We start from the raw sequence: 12,123 nt of genomic DNA, 5'->3' as shown, positions 1-12,123 counted from the left end.
CTTAATTCGAACCATGAGGCCATTATCAGATTTAAAGAAAGGCAGTCTGAGCTCCTTATGTATGCTTTTTGCACATTTTGCACGTTTTTGCCCTCCCCTTATCTTGTGGCTCAATTATGACACTCCCAGTCTGAGCGTGCCGGGACTGGAGAGCAAGTGAAGAGTTTGAGAGGCGATGTCTGAATCCCAGCAGCTGCCCAAGAGCTGCCTGGAGCTCCAGGGCTCGGGAGAGGCAAAGAGCCAGGTCCCTGCCCCATGCCTGGCTGCCCCTGCTCCCTCCCAGTGCCAGGGCTGCAGCACAGCCGTGGTACTGCCCCGGGGGGACACAGTGACCTCCTCGCTGCCACCCAGCCCAGCCTGGAGCCAAGGGAGCTCTGGTGCAGTCCTGATTATTCATTTAGAAATTACATATAGCAATTACTGCACGTCAACAGTGTGCTCCCAACTTTCAAAGCTATTACAGTTCATTTAAAAGTGATAAGCAGAGGGGCTGCTGCTCTGAGAAAAAAAAATAATTGAAGAAATTGTCAGTGTGAAAAGAATCTATATTGGTGTACCAGTAAGATTTATTGAGAAACCATGGCAGAATTAAAGAGTTTTTCTGACCTCTTAGGCACATGATGCTGTAAGTAATTCCATGTATGCTAGAGATACCAAGTATAAAGAAGGAAAGATTTGAGCAAAGCAGAACTGGGTGATTTTTAAGGACTTCATACCATTTATGTAGTTTTGGGGAAGTCCTGCTTATGGCACACGTCTGTCTGGAGGCAGCTCTCCAGTTTGTGGATCTGCACTGGCTCCAGACAGGAAAAAAGGTTTTGTGTTGCACCTGTCCCCACAGATGTTTCCCAATACTTATCCCAAATTCCCACCTCACTTATAAACCACTGGCAAAAGTTCCCCAGCTGGTTTAAGGCTATTTGCCTGTAGCAGAGGAGCAAAACAGCAACTGTCCAAAGAACATGTGCTAACATGCATTGGGGCAGTTATTAGGATATAGGTAATGGATGATTGCACTTGGAATTGACAAGATACTTACTGATCTTTAGTATTCAAGGAACTGATTGGTTTGCTTGTTGACTTCTTTTTTCACATGAAACATGCATTCTTTGTATATATACACACACACACACAGAGATATTTACTTCTTTAAAGCAAAGGATACAAGAGCACCAAATATGAAAAGAGGATTGAAGATGTGATTTTGAAACGTAAATAGCGCGAGTCCCATGTAACAGAAGATGACATTCTCAGCCAAAAAATTCATGAACTCGAACAACTTAAATGAGAGAGAAAGAACATAATTATGACTCATGTCTACAACAAACTACTGATTATCCCAGGTTCCCTTGGAATACAGAACTGTTTAGATGAAAGGAACAGAAATTGCTGCTGTTTGAAGGGTGGATTTTAAACCCACCTAATTTGCTGACAAATTAGACACAAGGTGTCTTTTAGCTTTAAAAATCATAGTTGCTTGCAGGTTTTTCTCTGACTTGTATATGAAAGCTTTACATACACAACTGGTAAAAGACATAAACAGCAAGTAAGTTATATAAGTTTCAGTGCAAACTGCAGGAAACTGAGGGAAATGAGCTTCACTCATGTTTGCAGGGGTGAGCTGGGGAAATGGTCATGGTTCCACAGGTGGCTGTGCACAATGCAGGCCTGGGTATGGGTACACTAAGGCCTAGAGAGAAAAAAAAACCTAAATGGCCTTTTAAGAACCTGTCCCTTTAAAATATAGCACAGTCTTTCTTATTACCATGAATATTATCCTGCAGATGGAAATTCTTGTTGAACTGTATGGACATCAATATCAATACTAATTTCAAACCAAACTATTTACATTTTCATTTAAAGGTATTATAAAATAAGTTTAAAATAAATGAGTAGGATAGAATTTCTTCTGGGAAAAATCAAGCAAAGCCAAAATATTCAATTGCCTTGAGGGGATGTTTTTGATTATATTTGCAACTGACTATATTAAAACTAATAAAATAAATTTTCCTATTTAACCACATCTGGAAAAAATCAATCATTGCTGTGAAATAACTACAGAGAGGAAAAAGGGGCATTTCATTTCTGAAGTCACTTTTGAGCTTAGGATTCTATGCTAACAAATCCTGATGCAGAGTTAGGACTGAAGTTTGTCAGTCTGTCTGCAACCAGCCATACATCACTATCCAGAAAGTTACTATGGAGATGTTTTATTCATCCTCAGTGGGCTTATGTATTTTTTGTAATATGTTTGTGCTTCTAAAAATAAATATCCAGATACAGTCACTAAGATTTAACAAAGGAAAAATGAGAGCTGTCAAAATCATTAAAACAAATTTCAGAGGCAGAATGGCATAAACCCATTAGTATATGGGAGGATATTTTGGACCCCATGGCAGCACCATCAATTATTCCAGGCACACATTCCATAGCCCTCATTTTGTGCTGCAATACTGAACAACATTAAAACAAACCCAAAAAATATTTGCAGGTTAGCAGTCTTAAATTATTTGAATTAAATTTAGATGAGAGGAACCAATTGTGAAAATCTTTTAAGTACAGGATCTTGTGACCCATAGAACTGATGATAAATTCTTGCATTTCCACTTGGGAGCAAACGTGATCCCATGTCTTTTTGGGAATGTCATCTGATGCGATGTTTGAAACAACAGAAAAATGTATCAGGAGTGCCATGACAGGATCTACATCTCTATAAAATAGATATCTGCGTATATGTGAAATTTTTTGAGGGAAGGATACTGTTATGAAGAGCCACAACTGCATTCTTTAATTATTGGGATGAGGTACAGTACTCCACAGGTTTTAAAGTTGAATAATATTTCATTTAGAAAATCTCATTCAAGACTCAAAAAAAATTAAAGTAGATGTAGTATTAAAGCATTTTGGAAACAAAAATTCTTAAAGTAAATTTCCCTACTTCTGTCTTCAAAAGTTCTCTTAATAGAAATTTTTTGGAGGAAAGGAGATATTTTCTATATCACTGCCTTTTCTCTATACTTTTTCACAGCAATCTTACTAAATTCAAGCTTTTACTATTGCCTGGAGAGCTTTCATGGTGTAGCTGATTTTAAACTTCTCACCCCTTGTCTCCCAGCCATCCAATCAAGATACAATCTTTATGGATTTCTTGCAAATCCAGTTTAGTCCATCTTTTTCATTTCCCCATAACTTTATCTCCTTTTACTCACTACATGCCTCCTGCTTCTTCCTACTTCAAACTTCCAGGCTGATTTCAGTAAATGATTGTCAAAGACAAAAAGATCCCTCATCTTTGTCTGGGTGTTTGCACTCAACATGAACAACCCATTTTTCCTGTGCTCTCTGGGGGAATGTGTGGTGTCCCACAGCACAGCCCTGCTGGTTTGCCTGGCCTCTGTTCACAGTGCATGTAACATTTGTAGCCCCGGCATCTGTGTCAGATGCCTCTAATGTTGCAGTTGAATTGCAGGACATCAATTTTTTTTCCCCCTGGGCAAATATAATTCAAATACCTTTTAAATACCTTTTTTTTTCCTGTGAGGTTTTTTGTTTTTTTTTTTTTTTAAGTATGTGTCTTTGCTGAACTGTGCTGTTTTTTTTCCCCTCTTATCTCTAGTTTCTCTGTATTTTGATCTTTCACTATCAGAGCACTGCTTGCTTGCTAGAAGATTAAATCCAGACTACTTTTCTTCCTTTTTGCAGCAAAAATGCAGGTGTTATTTCAATAGCTAAATTAGAGCAAGCTCCACTCCTTCCTAGTCCAGGCACAACCATGATATGGTCTATTATCAAAGCTTCAGTTCCTTAAAATGGTAAAAGTAGCTTGTTAGCTTCATTCAGAATCTTCTGTGTTCCCCACCTAGTTTGCTCTCTTTTTTAAAAGTCTGTCACCTATGACACATTTATTCACTGATTGCAACTTAGTCAAATTTCTCACCATGAGTTAGAAAAAATTAAATAAAACAACTGCTTCAGAGCTAGTTATTGTCATAAAAGGAGTGATATCTGAATGTTTTTTCCTGAAACATGACATTGCTGATATAGCATAAAAATGACCCACTGTTCTCTTGGCTTTACTTTTATTAGTGTATTTAAGAGTAGTGTTTTATTTAGTGTTCAGCTTCTGTGTTTTGTTCAGCAGTAACACAGAGCCCATGGAGAGATTCCATTTAGCACTTAACCGTCAGTGCTGTGCAGCACAAATCCCTTCAGAGCAAAACAATTTGTTCTAAAGAGATCTTCCGAAAACCATGTTAAGAAACAGCTTCCATAGGAGCATTTCCCCAGATTGTCATGCCTTTCAGTCAAATGTTTCTGTAGTTATTTTAAAGAGGGGATGTCAAGACCTTTTGATGAGAACTGGAAAAATAGGAGCAATAGGATTTAAAAATTCCTGGGTGACCCAAGCATTGCACCATACACAGCAGCCTGTGGGTGACATCCTCTCCTGTCTGAGGGGCCAGGAGCCAGGGCCATGCTGTGGTCCATGCCACTCAAAAATTCTCAATATTTTGAATATATGTACTTGCAAGTGGGATTACTTTTACTTTCCCACTTTTATGGGAAGAAAAAGTTAGGAGTAAAGTCTCCTGGATTCCAAGTGTTTGGAAGTATTTTTTCTATAACCATGAATTCCCCTCCCTTGTCACCCACAGAGACAACCAACCTCTTTCTACTCCAAGTGAAATTGGCATAAAATGCTTATACACCACTATTAGTTTTCCCAGGGCTACCAGAAAACCATTTTAATATACACATAGCAATAAGACATTTTTTGTTATAAAACTAAAACCCCTCATTTGTAATGTGGCATTTCTAACCCTCCACAAAGTCTATAAATCTGGTTATACTTTTAATGTAAGAGCTGTAATAAATCACCAATGTCAACACATTGCAGAGTAGAGTATTAATTACAAGAACACTGGTTCAGAACTAATCCAGGCACTTGGTTTAGGTGTTTAGCTCAGTGAATTACTGAAAATGGTATTTGCTTTGCTTTGGTAATTTTCTCTGTAAGTAGTGGTTACTACAAAAGAGTTATAGTAAAATTGACATAAGATTTATGTATTTAAAGACACATCATTCATGAAATATGCTTCACTTTTCTACTGCTCTCAGCTGTTGTAAGTACAGAGAGAGATGTGCAAAAATTCTGTTTTAAGCTGGGACATTATTCTGGCAAATGCCCCTTGCAGTTCGGTTCTCACTGGCAGAGGAAGGAATCAATCCAGGCTATCTGTGTGTTGAGCCTTGCTGTAACCATGAGTTTATCTCACACCAACGTTTTATTTTAACTCAAGTGAAAAAATTTATATGATATAAAAACTGCATTAGTTTTATCTTTTCAGTGAGATAAGGAAAGCATGGTCTTTTTTCCCCTTTCCTTTCCTCCTCCCCCACAGTTAAGTTCCAGCCAATTAGAGCATTAAGCTATGCCAGAATGGCTTTTGCAACTCGATTTATTTTCTAGAACTACTATTTTCACTGAGTGTTAGAGAGATTTTCTAGGTAAGTAATTAGTGCACCTGGAAGATGGAACACACTAAGTACCAATCTTACCTGTAATGAAAATAGAATTCCTTAAAGGAGCATCAAAAGGAGAAAATGAACATAATCTATGCCACAGTCCCCTTGTGGCTGGGGAGATGGAAAATGTAAGATTTTTCAAATACTGATATTTTAAGGAACACTTCTCATCTCAAGGGAATAAAGTTAGTATGACAGGACTGGGTAAAGCAGAATGGCAAACAGTATTCTTTCCTCTTGAGGGAATAACATTAGTACAGAGGTATTGGGTAGAAGCTGAATTACATCCTCAAATTCCTTCCAGCAAAATTTACTGAATTTTAATCATCGATGGCAATATTGCATTCGTTCACTTGATTTAATATCTCCTGAAAGAATGTCATCCACCTCTTGCAGGTACCTGCAGACCTTCTGTAGTTGCACTGATTTAGCTAAAAACATGGAAAATGCCACATGTCTGGGAGGTGCACCCTACAGTGATATATTCCTGCATCAAAACAGGGAGAGTTTCCACACTCCAACAGCAGCTAGGAAGCTAGGATGTAAAATTGATTATAGTTTTAAGAGAGATCTAATGGTGGCAGAGCTACTAAAAACCCAAGAATTCAGTGTTAAGTGATGGTTATAAAATTTATTATCTTTGAATAATGCTATTTAATTAGATCACAGATTTCAAAATACTCCATGAGGTCAAGGATATTGATAAATTAATAATTGATGAAAATTGCTTTTCCTTAACTCTTTTGAATTAAAATGCAGTGAGAATTTAAGCTACTGTAATTTTCCTGAGATCATAGAAACATTTATTATAACCTAATTGCTTTATTTTTCTTCTGATTAGAAGTTTCAAAATTGGGAAAAGATTTGGATTTGAACCTTTTTCTTGAAGTCTTATACGGTTGTAATGAATGTTCACAGCACAGTGATATAATGCTCATTTCTGAATATGCTTAGATGAAAGAATCAGCAAAAGTAACTGAAATTCATGATAGAATATAAACTTGTTTATGGTGTTAATTTTGATACACAAGCATATCTGACTCTCAACTTGCAGACACAATAGCAGAGAGAAATTCTTACAGGATCTTTAATGTCCTGGGGAAAAATTCTGGAGTTTTTTATCAGTAGGCTTTGCTACTGAATTAAATGTATTTCACCCCAACAGATTTGTGGAAGACACACAATAACTTTCTATTTCCCTTCAGATCTGGGAGGTTTAAAGGATTCATAAGGCCTGAGGAAGAACTAGACAAGGAAAAAGATCTAAAAGAAAACAGTAGGGGGGAGGGAAGGCCAGCAATATTTTGCATTTCTCTGGTATGCTTACTCTTTCTGGCATAATCCACTCACCATCACCAAAGTTCAGCTCGGGAGAAGCTGGACAAACTACAGGCACAGAGTACACTTCTGACCAACAACAGCAATGGAAAACTGTTGGTCTCAGATATAAAGGCAAATCCTACTATTAAAATTATCATAGGTCCTGAATAGCTTTGCTTAAAAAAAGAAGTTTAAAGCAAAAATGTTGACAGTTAGGCAGCCAATAAGAATTTGGCATTTAAAGTAAATGTTTCCTTCAATCAAATTTGGATCTAGCTCTAGATCATTAGTCTTGTTAAGTTGCATAGAAAAGAGAATTTCTGCAAAGTTGTTTTTTGTTTTTTTTTCAAACGTGCCCAGTTTGTGAGAGAGAGAACATTTTTACATCAGGATTTCCTTTTCATGCAGCACAACCAACTTTTGCTACTGTATAGCACCTTAAATGGTACCTAAAAGTAACCCCAGAATGAGCCCTGAATGGAAGCTGCCACCAAAAGAGAGGTGACGGTGCCATTGTTCCCACAGCTTGTCAGCCAAGTTCTCCTTTGGTTCAAAAACTAGAAACAACAATTTCCAAAGTGCTTATTTATCTTGAATTCCTGATCTGAGATGATGCAGGCACAAAGGAAGGAGTACCCCAGTGCTCTGTTGTCTCAAGATTATGTGCTCAGGGATTCCTGCAGTTCAAACTCGCTGAGTTTATTTTAGCAGGACTGGTTTCTGCAAGGATTAAGGAAGGGCTCTGCTCCAGATGGGGTGTAATAGAGTGCAGCTGGAAAATTGTTTGAAGGGATATAAAGGACTTTTGACTGGTCAGCAAATAGTGGTAGCACTGGAATAACTGTGCTCAGGCTGAATTTGGACGTTTTTGTGAACATTGATGCCTCGTCCATTCCCTGACAGAAGCAATGATGGTAATGGAAAACGAAGAGGCTGTTAACAGCCTGTGCTGTCCAGGATTAAGCAAGTATTCTCATGAAGCTGAAATCAGACTCTGTGTAGAAGAAAAGAATAAAAAAATGCCAGATAATAATCACATCACTGAAAATGAAGCTTAGGGACATATTCTGAACAACTGGAATGATACTTTCTTGGAATGTTCTTTCTGGGATGGTGAATCACTGATCATGTGGAAGTGGGGACATAAACTGAGAGTTAAGAGCTATGTGGAATAATGGTTAAAGAAATAAGCAAAAGAAAGAAACAAGTGGTGGCTTTGCCAAAGCAAACTTCCAGTAACAAAGGACACTTAGTTGCTTTAAGACATGACTGTTCTTCCTCTGATCAAAGAAAAATAGGAATGTTGTCAATGTAATATAGTTATCTTTAAAATGGCAATGAGATAATAAATCCTTTGCATCTCTGCATTTTTATTAGAATTAGAGGAACTGCTGCTGATATTTTAAAATTAAAACACAAAATCAATCTCATATTTTCCCTTCATTCCTCTGAAGTATGTTTTTATTTTTTCTGTGATCTGCCACCACCGTCCTAACCTCTTGCAAGCAATTCAATTTCTAACAAAGACAATGCAATTTATTCCATTTCAATTTGCTGAGAGGAAATATACTCTAATACTAATTATTGAAGTGTGTTCTTAAAAACAGTCTCCTTCCTTGCCATGTTTTGGATGTTGGAAAGAAATTCAGTTAGTCTTTGACATATTAGGAATTAGTGACTTATATGGGGGCTTTAGCCTATCAGGACTAAACCCAAAAGATTCTTATGAAGTCTGTGGTGTCTTTTCTTCATGACTGTAAGATTTCACTGCCAATCTTACTCTACAGGACAAATACTTGCCCTCTTTGCATCTGTTCTATAGACATTGTATTGCAGCTCCTACCTACCAACAGTAATGTTTCCATTTGAAGTTTGTGAAACTAATTCTGTGGAAAAATAAAGCTGTAGAGCTATAAAATAGGAATTACTCTATTTTACCTAAACCAGACAGCAGTACCATTTTTCACATGCATTTTTCTGATGCCATGTTGTTGTTTTCTTTATTTGGGGCCTAATCTAAGATAAAAGAGTTTTTACTAAATAACTTGTCTAGTTTCTGTGCAACATTTACTTGTTCTGGGTTTCCCATATTTACAGTGCTTTGTTTATAGAGGCTGGAGGGGAATGGACACAAGGCATTACCAGTTTCTAACTCAGGCAGAGCATCCTCATGCTGAGAATTGCTCTTGCTCTGAACAGTGTTGAATAGTATGAGATCCTCATGATATTAAGCTCCTTTTTCTTTTCTTTAAGACCTGTTATTGATGAGTCAACTTTTAACTGCATTACCTTGGCAGAATGCCACCCTGGAGTTACATTGGGCAGAATTATTTGCAATTACTCTGCAATTCTAATATCAGTATCTGAGGCAGGATCCTGAATTAGTATATTCACTGATCTGCTCTTATAAGTCTATACGTGGTAATTTGGGGAATTCTTTTGTTTCATTTCTACAGTCATCTTTAAACACCTTCCCTGCCTCCTGATGTAGGCTGCTATTCAAGAATTGAGATTCATTTGGACAAGAAGTCTGAGAAATGTGAATAGCAGCTATGTTCTGTGTGTCACACTTTTCCCCTAAGTACTAGAGTACATGGCTTTTCTCATCTAACAGTCCTTTACACTTAAATCTGTAATCTAGAGTGCTCTATGGAGATGTGATAAATGAGACATGGTTTGACTCCAGCTGAAACAGAAGATGCTAAACTGTTGGAAAAAGTATTGCAAAGATTTCTAGTGTTTTCAGGTCTACTGAATTCCTTGTAGTCTCACCGGTGATGTTTTATTGACATCACCAAAAGGGGAAAAAAAGATAGTAAAACAAGCAGAAATTAAAAATGCTACACTAAGTTACATCTTCAACAGTACTTAAATCTGAGAGCTCAGGTGACTATTTCACATAAAATTAAGGATCTGTAGTGAAAGGATACTAATGCACCTTAAAAATACCTTCTGTCAGATTCTGTGGAAAAGCAGAAGGTGGATGAACTAGGGACATATCATTGGGCACCTCAAAAAAATGCTTTTACAAGTAAAATATTTATTACTACATGAGTGTGTGCTTCTGAGGGTGCTGAATGTCTGTTTGGAATTTTCAAACACTCCTAACTCTTCTCAGGTTCTCTGGAGGCATAGAGTGGTCAATATCTCCCTTAATTTGTGTGACTGAAGCTGAATTAAAAGTCAAAAGCTTGAAAAAGATCCTGAGACTTGTAGCCCACTTCATTATTGTTGGTTAATGAAAGTATATAGGTACCAAAATATGTGCAAAGATAGGCGACTAATTTGAATCCTAGTCATGATTTAGACATTTAGTGTGAAAACTTTTGACAAAGGGCATTTTAGCCCTTAATTATGTGCACAGACGGTGCCATGAGGAAGAGATGAGCTACAGTCAGCTGTTTAGTATGTCTTGCACTGTGCTACCATTTGGTACAAATGTCTCTTTGGAAGGTAGGAAATCCATTAATCGTGTAATGGAAACACAGCTGTGCAGTCACTAGAAAGACAGGATGCTGGCAAGGGCTTGAGACTATTATAATGCCTTATTTACATGTATTTATTTTCTTCTTGCAGCTTATTGTGTGAGAATTCTATTGTTGCCTACATGCTTCTAAAAGTTTTGACCAAAGCCTTTGTGCAGTTCTTACAGCTGATAGGGAACTTTGCAGATAATAACCCATGAAAGAGAATTGTGAGGAGTGAGCATTCTTGCAAAAATCATGTAAGGTAAAAAGGAGGAACATCAGATTGCAAGACATAGATCTTTGTCAGCAGCAGTTTGGTGCTGTTAGGAATCACAAACAGCTCAGATTCCTTAAGGGCTCCCATTGCCCCAGGGCTCTGTGGGCAGGGCAAAAGCGCTGCTGTTTAAAACAACAGAAAGTCAAAAGCAGCAAAGCCCGCAGGGTGCTTTGGGTGAGCTCAGCCCCCACCTGCAGCAGAGCTCTGGGTGCTCTGCAGAGATCCCAGTGCAGCCTCCCCAGCCAGGCCAGAAATAGCAGCTTAATTGTGTTTCCAAACACAGGCCTCACAGGAGGAGCAATTATGAACCTGGTGACACGTACTCATGCAAGTGTAAGGCAACACAGGGCTCTAATTAAGGTACCTAATACGAATACCCTCAACATTAAAACCTATTTTAACCTGTGTGCTGAACAATTTTCCACCATTCCAATTTAGCAGTATAATGTACTGTGCACAGTACATTATACAATACAAAGAGGTTTTTTTTTTAAGAGATTTATTCCATAACTGAAGAATTTATTGATAAATCCTGTATTAAAATAATCTAACACAATAACATGAAGTGTCAGTGTTTCCAAGCTAGAGAAAATCTTTACCATTGGGACATAACTATATTTTAAGTAAGAGACTGAATGTTTTTTATCTCTAGTGTCATTAGATATATTTAGAACTTGCTCATTTATAGCATAAGCCAAATGTCATTGAAATCAAAGGACTTTGGTTAATTACATAAAATTCTACTAAATTAGTTTTCCTGTCTGAAAAATTAAGGAAGACTTAAAAGAAGAATCCTACCTTTATTTTTTATCCTTGTCACAAATTCTCAGACAGGGGAGTTCTGACTGACTATGTTTGAGGGAATTGTTGTAATTATCAACTTCTACAAAACATGAGATTGCATAAGTTATACTTTAAACTAAAGTTGACCATATTTGTTCTAAGTATGGGATACTAAAGTGCACCCTGCTCTGTTTCAGCAGTACATGTTGATGATGTGAGAATATGTTCCTAACCCAGGACTAGATTGATTCTGGTTTGCTTTTTCTCTTTATGCATCCCACAGTTGCTGTTATCAGAGAGGCAATAATTAGGATGGGCTTCATTTCACAGGCTGCATGCATAGAGAGAACACTCTTCACAGAACTAGATGTGCTTCACACAAGTGGGGCCCGAGCCTGGATATTTGCATAGCTGCAAACTTAAAAACTAGGGATAAGTGCTAACTACCCAAAGGAGGGAGAAGTTTCTCAGAGGTCACTCTTCAAAGCTCTGGTGAGATGGACGGAGCACAGCAGCATCTGCAGAGCTCTGTAAGCTGTGTCTGGTTCTGCAGCAGCTCTCACAGCCCCAAGAGTCTGACTCAACTGCCCAGAGCAGGACATGTGAGAGCCCCATTTGTGATTCAGGGCAGTTCCAGAGCAGCTAGGGCACAAGTCCCATTTTGGAAGTTCCTTGCACATTCCTCCATATGCCAGTGTGATTTTGGCCTATCTCTTCTAATTCCAATTGGTATATATTAGCTAATTGCTG

The 12,123-nt window shown here is 37.9% G+C and overlaps 1 protein-coding gene across 6 annotated transcripts in view; it reads right to left on the bottom strand.

The window, feature by feature from the left end:
* Positions 1–12,123, bottom strand: part of SLC9A9 (solute carrier family 9 member A9) — a 178,908-nt gene that overhangs the window by 76,377 nt on the left and 90,408 nt on the right. For all 6 annotated transcript variants that reach the window (XM_039722233.1, XM_039722236.1, XM_039722234.1 and 3 more), the window contains one exon: positions 1,166–1,279. In XM_039722233.1, the coding sequence (XP_039578167.1) occupies positions 1,166–1,279 (114 nt within the window). The remainder of the gene's footprint in view (positions 1–1,165; positions 1,280–12,123) is intronic.

Source organism: Passer montanus, unplaced genomic scaffold (assembly GCF_014805655.1).
Source record: "Passer montanus isolate IOZ18808 unplaced genomic scaffold, ASM1480565v1 scaffold48, whole genome shotgun sequence".
In the NCBI taxonomy this organism is placed as follows: domain Eukaryota; kingdom Metazoa; phylum Chordata; class Aves; order Passeriformes; family Passeridae; genus Passer; species Passer montanus.
This window is presented reverse-complemented; position numbering and strand designations above follow the sequence as displayed.